Raw genomic sequence first — 25,000 nt, forward strand, 5'->3', positions numbered from 1 at the left:
CCTGAGACGTGCCAATTTGGGGGTCGGGAAGACACGGCTAGCATAGTCGAACTTTGACACCCCCTGTTCAGGCAGGGGGTACCTGCAGGGCAAGGAAATCGAGGACCGTTAGCCAACAAGCTGCCTCTGCCAGCGTCATACCGGCTCCTGAGACTCCAGGCTCCAATGTGGTCCACCTGTTTGTTTTCATGAATGCTAATGTATAACCCTGATCATCACAGCAAGAATAATTACACCAACCCCTGCTGAACAATGTCTCGCTAACATACCACTTTGTAGCTTTACTTTTGCGATATCATCATGATTACATGATGTTAAATAAAAGATCTGAATTACAATAATACGTAATAATATTTTTAAAACCAAGCTCTAAACATTTCCCGACTCTAGCGAGCGTTTTGGCGCTCTTTCGACTCGCTGTTTATTTTTGTAAAGTGCTCTGGGGTGCTTGCATATGAAGGACCCGATATAAATGAAATGAGTATGGAATGTTATGGTATGGGCTGGGCTGGGCTTGAAGTTTTTGGTTTTAACTGAAAGACCTTTTTAGAAAATTGAATGTTTAATCTTAGGAAAAACTGTACATAGCTTCTTGTATGCTGGCTGAGATGAATTACTACAGTACGGTATAGTAAAAATAAAACATGAACTAGTCTGTAGTGTGATAGATGCGCGGGCGGTAATGCGGCATAACATGAAATCTGTTACTTCTCAGAGCTCTCAGAAATGCATCGAGTTCAAAACTGCCTGAAGGCAGTGTGGTCCAGTAGTTAAAGCCCAGGGCTTGTAACCCCAAGGTCACCAGTTCAAGTCCCACCTCAGCCACTGACTGACTCAAAAGGTGCTATATAAAATAAAGATATTACATTATAACCATAAATAACTGACTTTGCCAGATGATAATGAAAAATACAAGTTCAAAGTATGATATGGTATCTCTTTTATTAAGCATTTAGGGGGCTATCATAAAAACTTGGTAACTTCTGTTGGGTAAATCCCTGTTAATAAAGTTCTGGTATTGAAATTCCATGTTAAGATAATAAATGAACAGGGGAACACAGCAAAGCTGAAACCTGAACAGAATGCAGAATCACACTTCTGGAAATAAAAATCATTTTCAAAAATACACTTGTCCGGGTTCGAAAAACAACCAATTGTTACTTTCAATAATGAAGGTTTGGGCTAAATAGATAGGTCAAAAGAAGCGCGTCTCAAAACAGACAATGACTAATCTCTTCTCTGGGAGTAGAGATTAAGGTACAAGGTGTAGCGATCGAATTACAGCAAGACACAGCCCATTAGTGGAAAGAGCTGGCCGTACTCCAGCAATTTCAAATCTTAGCACTATACTTCAAATTGCAAGTATGCTCAAACCCTGTCCTGGGGGTATAGGTAGTTACACCACTCAAAAAAGAGACAGCGGTTAATTACAGTTACCTCACTGATCTTAATTCAAAGTTGCTTTCGGCTTTGTGGCGAGGCTGGCTGAAAAGCACACGTGTCAAGATGTGTTTTTCCTAAATGATCCAGTGCCAGGAGTCAGGTCCCTGGTACTGCGCTGGTTAAGGTAACCCATTTTTATTTCCCACTCCACTCCGGAAATGAAAATAAGACTCCTTTCAGGTTTTACTGCGAGTTTGGTTAGCCACAGCGTGTACAGGTAACAAGCTCAGTTGTGTCTTATTAAACCAGCAATGGATCAAACTGATATGCAATGGGAGTCTTATTAGCATCCCTGGACTTTTTGATCACCATGGCTTTTAATTTGCAAGCCTAAATGAAACATGAATTAAAATCAATTAAACAACCTGGTGGCCTTACATGGTGGACTTATATACACATTATATATATAAGATAGACAGACAGATAGAGATTAGCACATTTAAGGCTTCTGTGTAGAGTACGCACAATTATTTTTGCTGATTGTTTTTTCAATGCATTATTATTTTACAATGTCTAACAGGCACAAGTGTGTTTTCTGTTGTATCTCAACGGCCTTGTGAGGGCATTTGCTTCTTGCTTTGAAATAATAGTTTTCTCAATTCACTTTCAGTTACTACATGCAGGTTATTGCATTTTGAAGCTAGTTGTTGATTTGCACCTCTAAAGGTGCAGGCAGTTTTTAATTTTTTTATTTTTTTTTTTATTTTGGGAAGAGGCTGGTCTTATTGGAAAGTGAGTGATGTGTCACAATGTTTAAAAGCTTCAATTAGCACTGTGTTTTTTTTTTTGTTTTATTCCAGCTGAAAATGTAACCCCTTAAAAAAAAAAGGTCCAAGATGTGTCCCACAAATAAAACGACGCCAACTTTCTTATTTTTGCAAGGAGGTGCACAAAACAGGTTTAAAAATGTCCTGACAGGCTGGCGCTGGTCATCCAAATTGTCAGTTTCCTAATGATAGTTGAGTCACTCTGACGTGTTTGAATGTGCTTTTTTTTTTTTTGGTGTTTTTTAAAGAACCTGTTTGAACCACTACTCAATCTCTGTGTACCTGAAGGTGTTAAAAGAAGTTTGAGCAAAAATCAAAAAGTACAATACAAATGAATAGTGTGTACAGTATTTTTTTGGCAAATTATTATTATTATTATTATTATTATTATTAAATTATTATTTATTTGGTAGATCTAAAAAAAAAAAAAAAACATAGATGTGCTGTTGCTTTGCATTGTGGTTTCAGGGATGGCATTAAGACTCCCACTGCATAGCAGTTTGATCCATTCCTGGTTTTACTACGAGTTTAAAGACACACCTGAGCTTGGCTAGTCAAGTGCTAAGTAAAACAAACGGGTTGCAAATTGCACCCTTGAGTGCAAAGTGAAAAGGAAATAGCCCATCTGTTAACCATTTTATACAGGCCACTCACATTTTCAACCTGGTCGCTGTTTAAACTCAACACCGCGACTCTGCAGGAAACACTGGGCTTGCTGAACATGAACGGCAGACAGGAAAATAAACAGCATTTGCATTCTGCAGGGATTGGAGATAAGCCTCCCGTTGCACAGCATTTTGATCCATGCCTGGTTCTACTAGGAGTTTAATATTTGGACACACCTAAGCTTGTTATTAGCTTTCCCCACATGTTGACTAATCAAGCTTGTAATAAAACTTGGAATGGGTGACACTGCTATGCAATGGGAGTCTTGTTTACATCGCTGATTTAGAGACCACCTTACTATGAGCTATATTTTCTTTGATAAACAATATAACTGTTTTTATTAAGTAAATTAATGATTTTTTTTTACCTTCCCTTCTCTCTTCCATTGGAACCGGAAACATCCATAACATCAAGGCTCCCGGCTGACACCGCCAAATCCACGGAATGCCGTTTGTCGAGCGGTTCGTTGGACCCGTTACAACTTTTAGTTCGAAACAGTCTGCTCAGGCGTATTTTTAACGACCCCTTTCTGGATTTGCCCTGCCCCCTCGCCGCCTTTTCGCGACCCCCTCCGCTCGCCACTGACAGAGTCGAGCTGGCCCGCCTGCTCACACGAACTTTGTGGTTCGGGTCCTGAGAAGGTGCTGGCAGGTCCAGGGTGGACCCGCAAGGCGAGACGCCGTTAGGGGTAGCGGCGGCAATTGGCATGGGGCTGCGTTCGTCGGGGTAGGTCTGACACCGCTGTGCCACGGCTGCCCCCGAGTCCAGAACGTCTCTCAGCGGGCAACAGGCCTGGGGCTCTCGGTAACCGGGGCAGCAGCCGTCCTGTCTCATCAGGCCCGTCAGAGTGCTGCCGGAGAAGCTGTTCATTGCACGCATCACACCAGCGCTTCCCTTGCCGTTCAGCAAGAAAGCGGCAGCCGTGTCGTTCTTAAAGTCCTCTTCCGAGCAAGTGCTGCTCATTCCGAGTCCGTCCATCTCCTCCGATTCGAGCCCTTCCAAAACCAAAAGCGCGTCGCTGGTTTCTGTCGGGTCCTCCCCGGGTCCTAGCCCAATGCCAGCCGAGCCCAGCAGGCCTTGGCACGGACAACGCGGCAGCTCGCCTTCCTTGCCGAACAAAACCGCGGCCCCGTCGACCCCGAACTCGCCGAATTTCCTGGCCAGTTCGAACACCGGGTCCGACGCCGCCGCTGTGCCCGACTCGCCGCCTCCCGGGGCGGGGGAGGCCCACCTCGTATCTAAGAGGTCGCGGTGGTCCAGTGTGTTATCTAGCAACATCTCGGAAGCTGGAGTCCAGTCTATGAGACCAGTTGCCAGCCTGTGACGGTGGCACAATTCGGGCCCGCCGCTGCGGGTTACTACACTAGCACTAGCAGCAGTACTGATCGAATCTGCAACCGGCCGAGGTTGCAGTAAGCCCCACCTGGGTTGGTGCTTAATTTGGGGCTGCAGAAACCGACCCTGCAGGTCCTCGCTGCTACTGTTATTATTAACACCAGCAGGGGTACTACTAGCACTAGAATTGACATCACAACAAGGACCTTGCCGTTCCAGTACAAATTCTCCTATTTGAACATCGTGCTGCCCTGGCCCGTGGTGGTCTCTATCTCCGGGCCGGAGTATGTTCCGAAACACCATCAGTTGGGGTCGGGAGCCCTTGGTTCTGTGGTGGAAATCGAACCGCTGAGCCATCGTTGGGTCTGCGGGAAGGGGCGAAACTAGAGGCTCCAACGGCCGTGTTGTGGGCATTGCATCTTCGGGGGATGCAGCCGCCCCGTTCCCTGTCTGCTGCTGGGCCGTTTTGTTATTCAGGTCGAACTCAAAGCCGTTCTGGAGCAGGATTCCGTTGTTATGGTGCTGACCCAACAGCACAGACGGCCCGAATGAACTGCTGGCCGCTGCTGACAGATTCCCATTCTCCTGGTCCAAATTGTCGTCTTCGGCTGCAGATACCAGGCGCATCAACACGAAATCGGGAGACATATTAATGTCAGCTTGCGCGTTATTCATTATTATGTTCTCATATATAGGAAATAAAAAATGCCTTGCTTTTTTTCTGCTGAAACCAACGCCCGCAGCTACAACAGCTTTATTAAAATAAAAAAATAAACTATTTTAAACGCTTTTTCAGCATCGTTATCACCGATGCTCTTAATTTAGACATGGATATAGAAAACAGATACTATATGGCAGGGTGACACGGTCTGCGCTGTACGATGCCTCTGCGATATCAATACTAACAGCGTGCCTTTTGCACTGACGAGAAGCCCCATGTCTCCATATTGAAAGCTTCCTGCTATAATAGTATTACAGCCCTTTCTCGTCTCCGGCTGCCGCGCAAGCCCCACCCTCTTACCCTGCTTCCGCAAATTCAATACCCCCTCTTGTTTTTTCGCTTTCAAAAATCTTTTTTTTTATGTAATGACGTATTGCGCAAAGCCTTCCTTTTTTGTATCTATTAGTCACCGGCAGGTGAGTTGTGTGGGGCACAGATTAAGTCAATGCACCGGAGTCAGAAAGCGTAAAGAATATCTGCGTGCTGATTTTAACGCCCTTAACCCATTGCGTACCTAATTCATTTTTCTTTGAAAATGATGGATCAGAGCTCAGTCTGTATGTTGATAATTTAATACATTGCATCCGCACATTTACAACACTATAAGTTATCACAAGAATATAGTTCAAGAGAAAATTAAAATTACAGGCCATCGCAGATTATATTAACTCATGCATTTTTAATTGCTGAATAAATAAGTAAGTATATATAGTAATCATATTTTTAATTAGATTTTTTTTTCTTTTTTTTACATTGCTTTATGTGGGGATGGGGTGGAACTGCATCCTTATATGAGGCTATGAAGCAGTGGCCTCTTCCATGTTTGTGGGGTCCAGTGGTTAAAGAAAAGGGCTTGTAACGAGGAGGGCTCCGGTGCAAATCCCGGTTCACTTAACAAGAGTAAATCAATTAACCTTCTTGTGCTTCGTCTTTCGGCTGAGGAGTTGTTGTAAATGACTTTGAAGCTGATGCACCCTCATCTATCTAAGTCGCCTTCAAGTCTTTTAATACGAGCACGAGATTGTGTAGTTAAGCACTGTATTTGAACAGCAAGTTGCATTTAAATTCCACCTTCTCGCCGGCAGGAGTCGCTGGAGACAAGGTTATGTTCTACACGGACTGCACGCTAGGGCAGGCTACGGTAAATTATGAATGGATCGCTTAATTAAACCATGTACACTATTACATGAGGTAGTGTACGTACAGGCTCAGTGCAAATCATTGCGGATACATGTTTAATGTGGTTTAATAACCAACTTAAATAAATGCATGTAATAAATAAATGAAAGGAATACATACATAAATAAATACATAAATAAATAAATACACAACCACTATGTTTTCCTTTCCTAATTCCCATTTCCCTGCTCACTCAAAGCCTAACGAGAGTGAGCAGCGAGTGCTGACCTTATAAAACCGGTACAATTCACATTCCCCGTGCTTCATTCTGAATGGGAGTGGGTGGGAGGGGAGAGAGATGGAATATAATTCAGAGGAACCCGTTACCATGGTGCTCCATCCAGGATTTGGTGACATCACAAGCAATGGCTCAAATGAAAAGAATCTGTGAGAGAGGAGCATCACAATCATTATCTATCTATCTATCTATCTATCTATCTATCTATCTATCTATCTATCTATCTATCTAGCTATCTATCTATCTATCTATCTATCTATCTATCTATCTATCTATCTATCTATCTATCTATCTATCTATCTATCTATCTATCTATCTATCTATCTATCTATCTATCTATCTATCTATCTATCTATCTATCTATCTCTATCTATCTATATCTATCTATCTATCTATCTATCTATCTATCTATCTATCTATCTATCTATCTATCTATCTATCTATCTATCTATCTATCTATCTATCTATCTATCTATCTATCTATCTATCTATCTATCTATCTATCTATCTATCTATCTATCTATCTATCTATCTATCTATCTATCTATCTATCTATCTATCTATCTATCTGTCTAGCTATCTATCTATCTATCTACCACATTCTCTCACTATACACACACAGATATTTTTTATACATTTGTAGGTATTGAAGTTTCAGGCATTAAAGAAGGGGTGGATTTACAGGAGATTATCACTCCACCCCCTCTTAGTTGTTGTCCCCCTGCTCTCTGTATCTCGCCCTCTCTCATTCACTCACACACACCCTCCTCCTCCACCCTTTACACTACAAGACCAGCCCATCTCCCAGCCTCTCTGCTCCTAGACGAGAACAGTGAGCAGGATGGAGAATAGACAGAGGCAGTGCCAAGAGACGTGCCTTTTTCAGAAGCTGCTGCTGTGACGTTCGGGCTCCCACCAAGCAGATAGGAAAAATAAAGGGAGAGATAGAGAGAGAGAAACAGAGGAGGGTGGTGCAAATAAAAGAAGACAATTCCTTTCGTTCTGCCAGCTCTGAAGTGTTGAACTCTCTTTGTTTTATTCTCTCCTTTGTTGGATTTCTTATTTCTATAATTGTGGTTGTTAGTACTATTGCTTACATACCTACCTGACTGCCTACCTACAGTACCTAACAAATTCCTAGCTGCCTAATGGATGCTGAAATCACAGAATGAAGCTACACTACTATATATATATATATATATATATATATATATATATATATATATCATATATTATGCGCTATATAGCAGTACACGGTGTGTATATATATAATACACGTGTGTGTGTGTTTGTTACAGTAACAGCTGATCGAAAAAAGGATTTATTGGGTTTGTTCTGAAAAGAAGAATACTGTGGAACCAGTAGGCAATATGAGGAGACAACATCCCAGACTTAGCAGATTTCTCAGATTAAAATCCTGCAGCTGCTTGCTTCTGCATCTGTTTTTTCCATGACAGACGTTGGCTGTCTCTGGGCTGCATCCCAGCAACTTTTAGAAAACAGCTGATCAACCTGCATCAACAAGACTCCCAACAACCAAAACAAAGCACTGGGAACTGCTGCTACATCACTGTCGGAAATGTGGAGGCAGTGAAGTTGCGAAAGGGAAACGATTACAGACTTTTGCTGCAACAGGTGGTTAGCAGGAGCAGGAGCAGGGGGAGGAAGACAAATCTGCAGGGATGGATGTCCTGTTGTTGCATCTCCTCCTGTCTGCTCACACAGTCATTGCCTCTGGTCTGGGAACTTTTATGTACCAGAAGGCAGCAGGATCTACCTCCGAACCCAGGACTCCAGAGGAGAACAGGACACGGCTGGAACCTTCTTCCCCAGCTGGCTCCACACCCCCCCGAGCTGTGACCCCGAGTTCCGCCCCTGGTTACGGAACCACAGCACAGGCAGACCCAGAGAGTCCAGATGGGGGTCTGGATGGCTTGGAAGCTGCCGAAGCCTTTTTGTACAGTGGGGACAGTTCCAGGCTGTCCAGGGCTAACTGCTCACGGAGGTACCAGCTGAAAGGGCTGTCTGGTTCCTCCAGTGGTGCCCTCCGCCCCTACCTCCACAGCGCCCTGGATACCCTGACCCATGCCGCCAACTTCCTCAACATGATCTTCCAGACCAACGATATCCGCGAGTCCAGCGTCAAGGAGGACATGGAGTGGTACCATGCCCTGGTGCGGAGCATCGTGGCAGGGGACCCCAAGATCTACCGTGCCCTGCTCACTTTCGATGCCCAGCCGGCTTCCGTCAGGCCCCAGCTGGTTCTGCAGGCAACCCGGGAGCAGGGCCTGGGCGAGATCATCCTGCGGGACCTGTCCTCAGCCTGGGAGGTCCTGCGCATGGGTAGCAACGCCAGTGACTGGTATGGGGGGCTCAAGTTTTGGGAAGACCCCCTGCCGGCATCCTTCCTCCACAAGAGGGTGCTCAGCAACGACCTGCACACCCTCAACACCCTCAAGTGGAGCCCGGGGGACAGCTCCGTGATGGACCGGGGCCACGTGCGCTGGTCTGGGGCCCCCTTCCTCGAGTGCCAAGCTGGGAGGTTTGTACCCGGCTGGATGGTCACTCTGTCCACCTCCTTCTACGGACTCAAGCCAGATCTGAGTCCGGAGTTCAGGTGAGTTTCTTTCTTTTCCAATGGGCTTTTCAATGCTTTCTGTGTTGTGTTGTATGTGTCTTTATATATATAAACTCCCATTGGCACATAGTAATACTTTGACTCTGATTTCCTTTAGACACCAGGTCATATTCTTAATGCTACCCACTCCAAATTAGAGAGTCATTATTTTCAGAAAGGAAAATAGCAAAATAGTGATTTTACACCATAAGAAATAAACAGTCCAGACATGTAATGATTGGGGCTTCAAGTAGCCTTAAGCTATATATATATATATATATGAATTGTAATTGGATTTTTTTCAGGGATTGCTATCACTTTGAAACTCACTTCCAGATTGTATCTGTCTGTAAATCTAAGCTCAGAACACATATCTATTTGATTTGGCCTTTTGTCCAGCGAGCAGCTTGGAGCTCCTTTGGCTTGCTGTTCATGTTTGTAAAGCACCCTGTTTGCAAATGAAGGACCCTACATAAATGAAACTGGCATGGTATGGTATGGTAATAACACTGTTCAGAACATTTTGCCATGCCATAGCTGTCACGAGGAATGTCGTGACCCAGTTCACACTGGTATTAGCCCACTGAAGGACCAGAGCACTATATCAGAATCAGAGTGATGCTGTATCCGTGGCCCGATCCATTATAATGCATTGCCAGCGCTGACAATGCTGTGAGCAGTCTGTGGTTTAAATGGGGTTTCTCAATTTCTTCACAGTATAATATTCTGGTTTTAAAATGGGATTTGGAGAGAGGACCGCTGCAGTGTAGCTCCGCACAGCCTGGTAAAACCAACGTGTTGGTTGTTGGGCTTGCTGGATCTCTTGCGCTCTCGTCCTGCATCAGCCTTGCATCTTGGTAATCAGCCCTGTGTTTGACCACAAGCACTAGCTGAGATATTTCCACCCACGCACAGCGTCCATTTTCTGGGTCGACTCTCCTCCTGCGAGTGGGCGTGCAAGAGTATATCAGCAAAACAAAAAAAACCCAAACCAGCAACAGGTTAAATAAACCGTTACACCACATTAACAATGTGTGCTTCTGATTAAGTTGGAACCATGCGTGTTTTATTGTGTGGTTTGTACATTGTCTTTTTATACATTGTAACTGTCTCCTTTTATTGTTTTCCAAGACCCCTTTGTAAACAAGGCCTCGGTCTCAATGGGTCAATCTCCTGGTTAAATAAATAAATAAATAAATAAATAAATAAATAAGTTAATTTAAAAAAAAAACTAAAAAAAAAAAAAGGTGTCTTTTGTCCAAATGTATTCTTGTACAACTTGTTTTGTTTTTTTCCTCGCCTGTTGCCACAAATCCCCAGACAGCTAAAACAGCTTTACAAATCCCAGGATTCAGATTTAAGAAACTGTGCACCTGAGCCACCAAAAACAAGCAGCTTGTGCTGCGACTCGTTTTATTCCACAGACCCGATTCACTTTATTACCTTGGCTTATGTGTGTAGCTGAATGTGTTATTTTTAGTCCCGTCCGTTAACTTTTAAAATGCTGGACTGCGTTCTTTTTGACAAAGATAAGCAGCAGATAAGGGGAAAGGGAGGCCCTCTTTTATTTAGTTTTATAAGACCTTGTACAGCTTTATAAACTTCAGCTGCACAATGATTAAGAAAGGGCTGAAAACTATATGAAAAGCCAATTAAATATTGAGAGAAACTCCTCAAAGATATGAGGGGAGGGGTTGGCGGTGTTGTCATGGCACTGTGTAACTGGTCAGGAGGCTGGAGGCTGGAAACGCAAGCAAAGTCAGGCTCGTGGTTTTAGAGCTTTTAATCGTATCGCATCTCACTGACAGTGGAAAGGACAGGATCCGTAACGACAGTGTATCACTCAATGCTGCTGCCTGTTTGCTTGATTGTATCACAGATGACTGTCGGAATGGTCGGGTTGATCTGTAAGTGGGTTTAATGATACAGGGGTTTCTAATGGGTATCCCAGACAGCTGGGAGTGCCCTAAAGTCCCTTGGTGTGCAGGAGTGGAACGGAGAGGCTAAGCCTTGCTGCATTACAGGAGATGATTGAAATGCCAGCGGGATTAGTTCCTGTGAGTCTCCACTTCTTGATCCTATTACAGTAAACCTCCCAGCAGCTGGTTTTGGGTTGGAGCGAGGTTGGGGGCAGAGTGGCTGTGAATGAGAGGTCCAGGCTGGGGTCCAGGCTGATGGACATGGGTTCAAATAATACAAAGCTGTCCAGGCAGGTGGCGGCGGCGGCAGTGGCTTCTTTTTCTTCTTCTTCTTCTTCTTCTTCTTCTTCTTCTTCTTCTTCTTCTTCTTCTTCTTCTTCATTTTGTATGATTGACGAAAGGTTCTAGGGCAGTGTGTGTTGTGAGTATGCATGTGAGTATGTGTAAGTGAGCGAGTATGTATGTGAGTGAGCAGCGAGACAGATCATCTTTCCTGTCTCTGTCCCTCTCTCAGGGGAGTGATCCGGATCGACGTGAACCTGCAGGGGTTTGACATCGACCAGTGCAGCCCGGGAGAAGCCTGGTTCTCAGACACACACCAATGCAACCACACCAGTACCCAGGTGAGGGCTAGGGGCAGCTGCAGGGCTGGATCCATCAGCACATCTGGCCTCTTGACAGGGAGCAGGATGCATGGAGCAGTGAGCAGGGTGCAGGGTGCAGGGAGCAGGGAACCGGATGCAGGGAGCAGGATGGAGGAAGCAGGGAGCTGGGAGCAGGGTGTAGGGTGCAGGGAGCAGGGTGCAGGGACCAGGGAGTAGGGAGTAAGGAGCAGGGTGCAGGGTTCAGGGAGCCGGGTATAAGGAGCAGGGTGGAGGAAGCTGGGTGCAGGGAGCAGGGTGCAGGGTAGAGGGAGTAGGGAGGAAAAGCAAATAGTCTGACTTTGAACTGAGATTTGAAGATGGAAGTTTAATGCATGTGTGGTAGGAAATGGCGTTGTGGTGCGTCAGGCCAGAAGGCGGGACAAAAACAGACAGGCAGGTACTGCAGTTCAAAGGTGCGGCGTGCGTCGTTTTATTTCAAACAAAAACAATATTTAAACAAAAAGACACTGCTCACAGAGCAGAAAAATAAAAGGTTTAACACAACAATGACATTTAGGTTTTAATGTGGATTTACACATTGAGGCTCCTGTGGTTAATTTCTATCGTATGAGATGACTGGGGGTAAACTGTGTGTGTGTGACTTTGCAGACATTGAAAAAAGGCTTCTTGAAGCAACGTCTGTCACTGAATGTATTTCTTTTAAGTATTTACTTAGGCTGTCAAATTGAAGGAGTTTCTAAATGTATGTCAAAATGAGTAACTAGTTCCTAAGTAGATCTCCTTGGTGTCTGCTTTTACAGTATTATTATTCCAGAGGTTGTCTGCCTGTGCAGCGCAGGGCCGTGTTGACAGTCCGGTTTGTGTTTTTTCCCCCAGTGCAGGCCTCTGAGAGGCCAGGGGTTCAGGCTGAGTCAGTACCGCTGTGTGTGCCTGTCTGGGTTCTACAGCTCTGCCGCCAGCCCCACACAGAACTCACGTAAGGAAACCACCCAGCTTGATAAAACCAAAACTTGAACACAGAAAGAAATGCGTACCCCTAAAAAAATCATGTTCCAAAGACCCCTCTCCATCTCCCCCTCCCTGCAGGCAGAGAGGAGGACGGCCCGCTGAACGTCAGTCGCCCCGGAGTGGAGGATGCTGGGACAGTGCTGGAGTGCCTGCCCTGCCCCTCAGGCTGTCCGCTGTGCCTCGACGGCACCCCCTGCAGCGTGCAGGAGGACTGGTATCTGCGGACCGCAGTGCTGACAGTGCAAGCCTTCTGCATGCTCCTCGTGTTTCTCAGCATGCTGGTGGCTTACCACTTCCGCCAGACCAAGGTGAGCGAAGGGCTTATTTGTCCCAGGACTATGTGAGAGAACCCTGAGGGACGCACCTACCACTTTCATTATGACAGTCTGGAACAGTTCACGTTTTTTTAACTCACACCCCTTTGCATTCTGGTACGTTTTACCTGTCTCAAGTACCTTTCACAGTAGGACTACACTTACCAGAATGCATTGAGGTGTGAGTTGAAAAGCCTGAACGGTCCCAAACTGTCCTAGTGTACACGGAGTCATATGTTAACCCTAACAACGGGTTCATTTGGGCTGGATCGCACCAGATCCCAGATTTTTTGAGAATTATATAGCTTTTAGATGATGAAAAAAAATTTACTGGTATGTGACAACAAACAGTATTTTAGAATGCAATGTTTACAAGTTATAAAACTACTAGCGTTCTTAACAACAGATCAGTCAGCCTGTCACTGGCATTGTTCAAGCCTGAAGATTCTGTTAAAACAGAGGTAGGCAAAGGTGGGCATTCAGCTACCGGCACAGCAAGAGCATGAGATCCACGAGCAGATGAGAACTTGAAGAATATATGGGAGCTGCTGTAAATCAAGGGCAGAACATTAGGTCTAAAAACTAAAATGCTTAATTCTAAGATCCGGCATCATGTCAGTGTGCTGTCTATCAGTGTTGCCAGATCCGCTGTTTAAGGAGCAGGAATGCGCGGCATGTAAACTGAATGGTAACACTGAGTCTATCCCTCATCTTCCATTTTTTATCCTGACAGGGAATCCGGGCGTCAGGTGTGCTGTTATTGGAAACGATTCTGTTCGGATCGCTGCTCCTATACTTCCCAGTAAGTGAGTGTTAATCCTGAGGATGGGCTCCACCAATTACATGAGGCAGAGCCCACACTGATGAAAGCTTCCCAGTGAGGTTTAATACAGTAATTCAAACGGTGCATCAATTTATACAGGAAAGGCACAGGGTTGCTGTGTTTATTTGATCATTTAATTTTATCATCTCTCCTTCTGTGGTTTTAAAGACCCTATTTACAGCCTTCTGCCAATGCTTCTCCTTCAGTCCACAATAACAAACACATACCTGGCTTGCTTGTGGCATTCTTCGATCTCAGCGTGAGGCTGCTCCCATGCAGTTTGTGTTTCATGCCGGGGGTGGGGGGTGGCGAACCCCCTACTGCTCTATATTAATACCCCCCCCCTCCCCCCAGTGACCCTCTGTGCCGCTCGCTGCTGTACTTTCAACTATAAAGAAGACTCTGGTTATTTCAGTCTGCAAACCGGATACAAAGACGCGTGACATTTCCGCAGAACATTCAGGGGGGGGCGACACTGCAAAAAAACAAACAAAAAAAAACACTTTCATCTATTTCGTTTTTATGACATCACATTTTTTTTTTTTAAACATAAAGCGTCAATGTCAGATCCGTATAAACATGTTTCATCTAAAAGGCGACACTTCACTAAAAGGAGATCTAGAATTGAGTTACAAAGACATCAATACAGAGGCAGACAGGCAGGCTCGCATGTCTTAGACCTCGCGCTTCCACACACCACTCAACCCGGGCTGAAAACTCTGCTGTCCCTGATACTGCCCGGGCTGAAAACTCTGCTACCCCTGATACTGCCCGGGCTGAAAACTCTGCAGCCCCTGATACTGCCCGGGCTGAAAACTCTGCTGTCCCTGATACTGCCCGGGCTGAAAACTCTGCTACCCCTGATACTGCCCGGGCTGAAAACTCTGCTACCCCTGATACTGCCCGGGCTGAAAACTCTGCAGCCCATGATACTGCCCGGGCTGAAAACTCTGCTGTCCCTGATACTGCCCGGGCTGAAAACTCTGCTACCCCTGATACTGCCCGGGCTGAAAACTCTTCTGCCCCTTATACTGCCCAGGCTGAAAACTCTGCTGCCCCTGATACTGCCCGGGCTGAAAACTCTGCAGCCCCTGATACTGCCCGGGCTGAAAACTCTGCTAAATCACAAAGTGGAAAAACTGAATTGAACGATTCCGCGACATGCTCTATAGAGGAGTGGGAGGATTTGTAATGGACCTTCTCCTACCGGCTGAGGAGTAATTAAAAAAAAAAACAAGTTTTGTGTTTAACCTGGAGATTTATCAATTGAGACAGAGGCCTCGTTTACAAGGGCGTCCTGGAAGACAGTAAAAGAACAATTACAATATATTTAAATATAACAATTGCAATATATTTAAATATAACAATTACAATATATTTAAATATAACAATTACAATATATTGAAAAAATATAATTACAATGTACAAACAACGCAACAAACAAACAAACAAAACAAAACACAGGGGTGGTTCAAACTCAATCAGCTGCACAATGTACATAAATGAAAGAATACCCCAAGTAAGCCATGTATCTGGTTGTTACAATGAGAGATGATCACATTCCGTCTTCATACTGTGATGCACGTTTTCCGGAGCTGATGCTAAAAATCGTTCTCCCGGAGCAGCCCGATTAACAGACCCCTGCGAGGGTGTTAAACGCTATACTAGTACTGGCTCTTTCTGACACTCAGATAAGGCGGTAATTATATTCGACATGAGCATAAGACCGCTACTTGCCTCTCGCCTACAGAGCTTGTTCTTCGTTTTGTTTTTGGGCTGCATGGTCTGCGATGCTCATGCAGCCCTTCCCTTCAGTTCAATAGTCCGAAATGGCATTCTCTCCTCTCTGTCTCCCCCTACAGGTCTTCATCTTGTACTTCAAGCCCAGCATATTTCGCTGCATTTTGATGCGCTGGGTCAGGCTCCTGGGGTTTGCTATCGTCTACGGGACGGTCACTCTCAAAATGTACAGGTACGTTTTAAAATCAATTATCTTACCTCTGATTGGTTTAATTAACATTATTACTGCCCTCTCCCTGTTGAAGGAATACTCACCAGTTATTTTAAAAACATATACAATTTCTTCTCCCTTATTACGTTTATTGACATGATTACTGGGTTTGTTTTTTTAATTTTTTTTTTATCGTGCTGCTAATCTTTTGGTTTTGCCTTTTTTATTTTTATAATGACGTCTCTTTCTCTCTGTGCCTCTCTCTCTCTCCCTTTGTCTGTGTGTATCTCTGTCTGTCTCTGTCTGTGTGTCTATGTGCCTGTCCCTCTGTCTCTGTCCCTCCCTCTCTCTGTGTGTATCTGTTTCTCTCTTTGTCTGTGTCTCTGTGTGTCTATGTACCTCTCTCTCTCTCTCTCTCTCTCTCTGTGCAGAGTGCTGAAGGTGTTCCTGTCTCGCACTGCCCAGCGCGATCCCTACATGACCAGCTGGCACGTGTTGAAGATGCTGGCCGTGATCATGCTGATGGTCAGCTGGTTCCTGTCAGGCTGGACGGCTGGAGTGCTGGAGAACCTGGACCGGGATGTGCCCCTGCTGGTCATCTCCCAGACTCCCGAGGGGCTGGGCTTCAGTATGTGTGACCTTGACCGCTGGGACTACATGACAGCTCTGGGTGAGTGATGGGAGAACACTTACCACCAGCGAGACATAAATGATTGATCTCTGGGTCTTGTAGAAGCCCCATGATTCAGTATCAACAGCATGGCTAGGTAACCCATTCCACACCAACACCAAGCACCTCCTTCCCACTCTCTGTCTGTGTTTCTGTGACATGCCCCCCCTAACCTCACCCCCAACCCCACCTTCACCCCCAACCCCACCCCCAAATTTCATTGCTCCAGGCTAAGTAAATTCACTTTCCTTAACCTACAATGTCATAATGAGCAGCCAATCAGAAAGGCAGGGGGACAGAGAGACAGTCAGAAAGAGACAGTCAGAGAGAGAGACAGTCAGAGAGAGAGACGGGGGGAGATAGGAAGACCAGCAGATTGCTTTAGTAAATTTTGATTTGTTTTCCTGGATTGATCTCTGTTTCTATTTCTATGTATTCTCTCTCTCTCCCCCCAGCGGAGCTGCTGCTTCTTTGCTGGGGCAGTTTCCTGTGCTACACAGTGCGGACGGTCCCCTCTGCCTTCCACGAGCCTCGCTACATGGGCATCGCGATCCACAACGAGATGCTCATCTCCACAGCCTTCCACCTCCTCCGGTAGCAACCCCCTCCCAGCGGCTTCCAGATGTTGCATAGGAGTGCGCTGAAACTTTAAATGTCATTAAGAAGTATTTATCGGCAGGTATTAAATAAACCCATTCATTAAAAGCATTGATTTCCAAAAATTTTTGGCACTCCGTTGTAAAGGTGAGGGAAGGACGATGTCTCCTGTTTTTGAAATCCACACAATGACAGGTGGATTTATTTAACCCGTACTGATAAATACTTCTTAAAGGCAATTACGAGTGTGAGCATCAGCACACTCCTATCGTACACACACTTGCCATGGTTTACACCCATTAGATCAAGAGCATACCAGTTCTTTCTACTTGTTTTGCAATAGTACATTTGTCTTAAATTTTAATAAAAACTATCCTACTGTTGCAAGGTTTAAAGTCTGTCGTTGCATGTTTTACGGAGGTCGTTATGCACTGTGTTGGCGTGCAGCAGGCTATTAAACAGCCAGCACTGTGCATTCGCTGGCAGTCTCATTCTTTAGGTGCCCAGCCTCTAGGACTCACAGTAGAACCCGGATTGGTCCATACCGCTGAGTCGAGGAGGTCTGTGTCGAATCGTCTCCCGGCTCTGGTGCTGTTTCACTGGGTTGCTTCTCCCTTCCCGCCCCCAGGTTCATCGTGCTGCCCTCGCTCCACCCTGACTGGATGCTGCTGCTGGTCTTCGCTCACACCCATGTTACCATCACTTTCACCCTCGCCCTGCTCTTCATCCCCAAGGTACCGGCAGCGGGGACAGGACGGAGGCAGGGTGGGGGGGACTGCTTGATCTGAACTTGCTGCCTTTGCAAAAGAATCAAAACCTGTTACAATTAGCACAGTTTTTGCCCACCCTGTATTTAAACTCTGTTGTCCGCTGTGCTATGTGTCTTCTGCAGGACCCTTGTTACACTCATGCGTGTGTTTGTGCTGCGTGGGACAGTTCCAGCACCCTGTTCAACCCTTTCATGCACCTCATGTGAGGACGGATTAAATAAAAAACAAAACTCTCTTCTAGTCTTTATATGGGGACCTATGGAAGTTGAGAATGCATAACAGCTTTCAAAGGAGGCTGGGAGACAAGCGTGTTTGCCAAGCACGATAACAAAGGAGGATGCTGTTTCTTCCCCTCATATAAAGCAATGGAGAAAACAAAAACGTCAATGAAAAAGATGGTCCAAAACTACCTCAAATTTTAGTTTTTTTGCAGCTAGTTTCATGCACGGAAGGGTTGTGCGGTGCGGTGGTACTGCGTGTGTTTTGCTCTTTGTGCCCCCCTGGTTAAACCCTGTTGTCCTGTCTGCTGCAGTTCCTGCATGTGAGCTCTCCCCTGCGGGAGGAGACTGCAGCCGAGGTGTACGAAGACGAGCTGGACATGCGACGCTCCGGATCCTACCTGAACAGCAGCATCACCTCCGAGCACAGCCTGGACCCTGACGAGCTCCGGGTAACCCCCTCTCTAATAAACGGGCTGTGCTGCACATCACTCTGATAAACGAACCCCCCAGCCTGTACATTGGACCGGATAAACGAACCCCAAAGCCTGTACCCTGGATCTGATAAACGAACCCCCCCAGCCTGTACCCTGTACCCTGGATCTGATAAACAAACCCCCAGCCTGTACCCTGGACCTCTATACAGAATCAATTCTGGTTTCTCAATTCCTTTTTAAAATCAGTTCCCAATTCTCATTCCCTTTTAAACCAACCACAACACACCATTGATCAAAATTGCAATTGGAAGTTTTCTGTTAAAATGAGTGTCTCACGGTGGCAACAACGTCAATTGTAGTGGCTGTCTGTTAGTCAATTAAATGGGCTTCAGATGAAAGCAGCTGAACAATAACAACTCTCGTTATGGCTCGAAAATATAAATTCCTTCGAAGGAATCGGAGTTGGGATTGGGAATTGGTTTTAAAAAGGAATGCAAAGGAGCATTTTTATGACAGGTGACCACCCTTGTTTACATCAGTGAAGGCTTTTATCCGGAGCCTTTTATCCAACCAGGTCTATTATCATTTTATTACATTCAAATTAAATAATGATTGCCTCCCCTCCTCGCAGGACGAGCTGAAGAAGCTGTACGCCCAGCTGGAGGTGCACAAGACCAAGAAGATGATGGCCAACAATCCTCACCTGCAGAAGAAGCGCAGCGCCCGCGGGGGGCTCAGCCGCTCTATCATGAAGAGGATCACAGAGATCCCTGACTCCATGAGCCGGCAGTACAGCCACGAGGACAAGGAGGGCTCCCTGGCAGGAGGAGGAGAAGGAGGGGGGAGCCACCAGGGATCCTGCAAGAAGAAACCCTTTGAGTCCACCAGCTTCAGCATGAAGATGAAGGAGGATTCCATCAAGAACCATGTCTTCTCCTTACGCAAGTCTCACAGCACGTATGACCACGTCCGCGATCACAAGGACCAGCACAACCCCCATCACCCCCACCCCCACCGGGCCGGAGAGGGCAAGGACCCCTCCCTTCTGGACTCCCTCATGCGCAAGAAGCTGGCCAAGAAGGCGTCTGAGAGGTCGGACCCCAAGTCGGTGGACGGCGCCCCATTGGTGTGCAAATCGGCCAGCACCCACAACCTCGCTGCCGACAAGAAGCCGCTGCACCCCAACAAGCCCAGCAAGCTGCAGAAGTCTCTGAGCGTCGTGGCGGGCACCAAGGATAAGACTCAGCTCCTCATGGGTAAGACCCACAGCTTGGAGGACAACTCCAAAGAGCGTGGTAAAAGAGAGCAGGAGGAGGAGAGAGGGAGGATGCCTGCAAATCAAGGTGGCTCCAAAGGCTATCTACAGGAGCTGGAGAGCGAAGATGGGGAAACGACCCAGTCTCTCATGTCTGAAGACCTCATGCAGAGGACAGCCAACACCCTGCTCAAGGAAGACTTTGACAAGGCAGGGGTCTGTCCTTGGGAGCTGGAAGACCTGACCCAGGAGAACAAGGTCCAGAAGCACATCTCCTACACTCCCTTGAGGAGAGACGCCACGAATGGGGATCATTATAAAGAGCCGCCACCAGAGGCAGGGATGAGACAGCAGGCACACAAGGGTGAGATCTGCTTGTGGGATGATAAAACACCAGGGACCGGCAAAGGTGATACATGTCCTCTGGAGGGAGAGGAGCTTCCAAGCAGGAGCGAAAAGACCCAGGGAAATGGGGGACTGGAGGATGGGAGAGAGAGTAGTCCGGCTGTGGACGTTTTTCCCTGGGATCCCGATCTGCCCCAGGAAACGGAGACGGATAAAGCCAGGGCTCTGGTGTCCTTTAGCGCCCCGGGATCTCTAGTGGCAGGGTTCAGGAAAACAAAGGATTCCAGAGGGTTCTCCTACAGGGGCCTGGAAAAGGGGTTCGGACTGTCCATGAAAGGACTGGGAGGGAGAGGGAGGGAAGGCAATGGGAAAGAAAAGGGGAAGAAAGGCACGGAGAAGCAGAGAGAGAAAAAAGACAACATAAAAAAGAGCAAAGAGAAACCAGCTGCCAAACCCAAGCCGGGAGAGGTTTGCCGCGGGAAGTCTGGGGAGTCTGAGGAGAATGGCTGTAAAGGAGCTGATGCGAGTGAAGCCATGGGCACCAGCAAAGCTGCATCGGGAAAGGTGTGTCCCAGGGAGGCGGAGAGATCTGAGGTCAAGGAGACTAAGGGGTCCTGCCACCCCGCTATGGAGAAGAAAGACGACGTGCGCCCGTGGGACTTCGAGTAAGTTCCGTGCCGAGTTAAACACACAGACTTGATGAACTATCCTCCAGATCCTGCCACAGCGAGTGCACATTTACCACTGCCAGATCTAAAGGTGCAATTTCTCCTTCTGCAGCCAATTTCATGAAAGTCTCCCGTTTAACTTTATACATCAGTGAGGTTAACCCAGCTTGACAAAAAGACCCCATACGGAGCACACATACAGTAATGAAGGTCGTTTTTACTTGTCCGAATCATTCCATGGAATTGCACCTTCTCTCCAATTCTGTTGTATGATCAAAACGTCTTTTTCTTCTCATTTAAACCAACGACAATTTTGTGTGTGTGTGTGTGTGTGTGTGTGTGTGTGTGTGTGTGTGTGTATATATATATATATATATATATATATATATATATATATATATATATATATATATATATATATTTTTCCCTGAAGAAAATGACGCCATAAATTTAATTAAATTAATGTGCACACTCTGGGCTTCTATTAAAAAAAAATGAAATAGTCTAAGACTCACTCTGTTCAACGCAGATAACAAAAAAGAGAGACACTTTTTAGAAAGAAAAAAAAACAAACAATCATTATTTACTGTTTATAAAATCCCTAGCACGGCCAGCTTAAACCTGACAGTCTACAATGAAACTTCAACATGGCGGGAACTCGGAAAAGCATTTCTGAACAAATTATTCGGGCCAGCGATCCTGATCATGTGTTGCAAGATGGAGCTTTTCACTGTGGCTTCAATCCCTGCAAGGTGGCGACCATAGCAACCCAACCCTAACAGCTGACTTGTGACGTACATCTGATCCACAAACAACAAAAACAAATATATACTTATCAGAAAATAGGTCCTTGTGGCTTCATGTCGCAGTTTATCATCTTTTGCAAAGATTTTGTACTGCAGTAAAACTGCGAAACAACTCGTTTTAAAACCACTCGCGTCTCTTCCAGGCTCTCTGTTACAATGCCTGGGTAAAAACATTGAAATAGTCAGGTCGCCCGGCGGGAATATTGCAAATTAAACTTTCATTAAAGTTGGCAATGCGCCTAATTTAAAAGACGTTTCTTGAACATGCAATAAACCGGAGGAATAATTATTATTTTGAGCGATTGTTGACACGGAAAACACAACATGTAGACTGCTGTCTATTCTTTCAGATATATTACACATCAACATATCATTTTAGTAATAATGGCAGAAATCGGCATGAACTATCCCTCAGAAAATTCAGCTCGCTGTGACTCTTGTTGAACAGATGTTTTTATACTTGCTATAATACATTCAGTACGTCTCTATAAAACAATGCTAGACTGACTGCTGGAGGTTGTTTAAAATATATGCTGTTTAATAAACTCGAGGACCTAGTTTAAGAGCTGTTTAAAATCTGTAGATCGGTGTAAGATCAAAAAAATAAAGTGAAGAATATATGTGTGAAGCATGCTTGTTCCAATCTGTAACTGAACCACGTGTAATAACATCATAAACGAGTGTCTTCAGTGCACCCATTCCTGTGGTGTCTCTTGCAAAAAAAAAAAGGTATTTTAGATCCAGTAACAGGACCTGAGACTCACAGTAGCCCTGCTGCACCCAGTCCAGAGTTTGACATAGTTCAGTTGTACTATTAAAACAACCAAGTGCTTGGAGTTTGAACAGTGGAGCCTCTAGGGGCACCTGCTCTGAGCAGATCACAGCAAATCAGTCACACCTGAGTAGTCTGTAGGGTTGCTAAGGGAGGGAGTGGTGAAGCCCAGGGAAATGGGGTGCAGGTGGCAGTGCGGGTCTCAATCCTGACAGTGACTTTGAAGCTGTAACACAAAAGGTAGTGATTTCAACTTTTCAAATGAAAAAAGAGTGAAAGGCCACCATGGCTAGCACGCACAGCACCAGTTTGACCAGGCAGCCAGTCTGCAAAGTGTTTGAATGGTTGGGATACTTAAAAAAAACAACAACTATAAAATAAAGTTCTAATTAAGCAAATGATCCCTTCAATTAAGAGTCTAGTTCAGTAATTGAGAGCTCAGTTGGAATGAAAACCAGCAGATACGGGGGTCCCCAGGACCAGGAGTTGGGAACCACTGACCTATGCCATCGTTGGATGCCAAATAAGCAACTGCCAACTGAACACACATCATCAGCTGTATCAAAATCTGTCAGGTCATTCCAGCTGAAGTGAGCCAGATTCTGGGGTTTCGTTAGCTTTGTTCTGGGTGATGAAGGTGCCTGCACTGGCCAAAAAAGATGTGTGTGGCGAAAATGTTTTAAAGATCAAATTTTTTCCCCCTTCCATTTCAAGGACAACTTTGACAAATACATCAATGAGGTACAATGTTGAATAGAACATAAGCTGCAATGACCCTGGGTCTAAAATACTGCATTATATTTTATTGTATAGGGTATGGTACTGTAACAGTTATAAGACCTGACCACGTAGGCTGTCAGTGCTGTACAATGATTTCAAATGCAAACTCTTATACCTCAACATGGTCTGTAGAAATCTGACAAACATTCCTGTACATGCATGTGAAATATTCCTGCAAGAATGTGGATATTAGTTTGTTTATTTTTTATTTTGGAACAAATTTTTTTTTGTTGTTTTTTAAATACAAAACCAGAACCCAGCCACGGAAAAGTATTTTCATGCTGCTTAGTCTCACGTTGAATCAAACCTCGGCTTGTTTTCGTCGATTCCTAGTGGATGTTTGTTTTATAGATTTTTAGCTGAGTCTCAAAGGGTTTTTGTTACACTCACTGAGTTTGTTTTTTGTGACCGGTTATACCGTGTATTAACAGAATGTGACCACCACTTTCTAAACACCCTTCAAAGTTGTTCTGTATTGGGTTTCTGGCCCACACACGACTTAGTTTCATAATGCAGAATGGAAACCGTACTATATTTGTAAAAAGAAAAACCAAAAACCAAAAGAAAACAATGTATTTAAAAAAAAAAAAAAAAATTATTTGATGCTTGTGTGAGTGTGCAAAAACAAATCCTGATGCAAAAAAGTGTGACTCACTCCTGGTTTTACTGCGAGCTCAATTAGTGCCATACCAAAACCTGCAACGGTCATAGCGCAATCCAACGACAGTATAAAACAGGCATTAAAATTTGGGTTACTACACATTTCAGCCTTTCTCTTCAAAGGATTACACTGTACCGAACAAATGCACAAACGCATACCGATATACACAACCCCTTTTATTATACAAAGCAAAATTTCTCACCAAATCTACAGCTATTGCGAGGACAACTGTTAAAGTTGAACCAGTCACATGCGATTGAATTTGCTCCTGGGCTCCATCAGATAAGATCTCAGAGGGCGTCGTTACACTACACTGCAATTGCTTTATTACTATGCAAAGAAAATCTGTGAACATGATAGCCAAGAGCTGAATTTACTGTTTCAGACCACATAGTAAAACGTGCATTGATCAGTTTGCATCAGTAGCGCTGAGTTGGTAGCAGCATGTGTGAGTGACAGCTGCCAGAGGTCCGTCGGGTAAGAGGGTGTCGTATCTTACAGGATCAGAGATGACAAGTTCTGCTGCATTATGAAGCTTAAAAAGATCTTTGGTGGGTGGCTGGATTTATTCAACATTTGAATCCCCATGCTTAATAAATGTGACAGCTGTACACAGACGAGGTGGGGTAGATTCTTATTTGTGCCACTGGACTGCCTTGGGTTTGGGAACTTCATAATTCAACTCTTCAAACTCCTCCCACGGTTTGAGCTGAGGACCAGGAATCATGATGGTCTGAAAGAGCAGAAAGGGGACAAACACAGGATAAAATTAACAAGGGAAATAGTGCACTTACACACACATGAGCAAGGGAGACAATCGCTTCTTTAAAAAAAGTCACTGGTTTGATTAAAACCCAGCATTAACAAGAGCCTAACCTTCTGGATAGACTCCTACAGAATCCCAGGTGTGGAACGTTTCGTTGCGGATTGATGAACTGCGATACTTTTACACCCAAGTACCAAACACACCTGAAAACAAGCTGAATTTGATACGTTCTAAATCACTATTTCTTCAGTACAAAATTGTAACCCCTTGCTTTGGCTACAAATGGCTGCGTTCTACTTTGAGGACAGTCAATTTAGACGTGCCCACAATCAGACCAGAGAAATTTCACGCCGGATATGAAGCTAAACACATGGGAAATTGAGCTTTATCATCACGGTGGGGAGAATACCAAGAAAAGGATAATTTTTAGGCTTACATTTTTTTTTTTTTTTTTTTTTTAATGAGGCGTCATACTATATACAATTGTAGTGATTGTCCAACTGCTGTCATTAGAAAGCCATTTAAATTGACAACTTCAATTGAAGTTACCACTACGAGAAGCTTGTTTCAGCAGTTTACTGCTAACGTCAGTTTTGAACAATGGTGTGAATTGACTAAAATGGGGACACCCTGCCAGCCCTGCCCCGGTCAGGGTTACCTTGATGATGG

The 25,000-nt window shown here is 45.1% G+C and overlaps 1 protein-coding gene across 1 annotated transcript; it reads left to right on the forward strand.

Moving 5' to 3' along the window:
* Positions 1-7,657: 7,657 nt before the first annotated feature.
* On the forward strand, positions 7,658-20,840 carry LOC121307550 (probable G-protein coupled receptor 158). Its single transcript, XM_041239739.1, has 11 exons — positions 7,658-8,966; positions 11,400-11,508; positions 12,367-12,466; positions 12,577-12,806; positions 13,546-13,614; positions 15,498-15,607; positions 16,018-16,256; positions 16,712-16,850; positions 17,482-17,587; positions 18,156-18,293; positions 18,910-20,840. The coding sequence occupies exons 1-11, from the start codon at positions 8,032-8,034 to the stop codon at positions 20,545-20,547; spliced, it is 3,813 nt and encodes a 1,270-aa protein (XP_041095673.1). The 5' UTR covers positions 7,658-8,031; the 3' UTR covers positions 20,548-20,840.
* Positions 20,841-25,000: the final 4,160 nt, after the last annotated feature.

Source organism: Polyodon spathula, chromosome 57 (assembly GCF_017654505.1).
Source record: "Polyodon spathula isolate WHYD16114869_AA chromosome 57, ASM1765450v1, whole genome shotgun sequence".
In the NCBI taxonomy this organism is placed as follows: Eukaryota; Metazoa; Chordata; class Actinopteri; order Acipenseriformes; family Polyodontidae; genus Polyodon; species Polyodon spathula.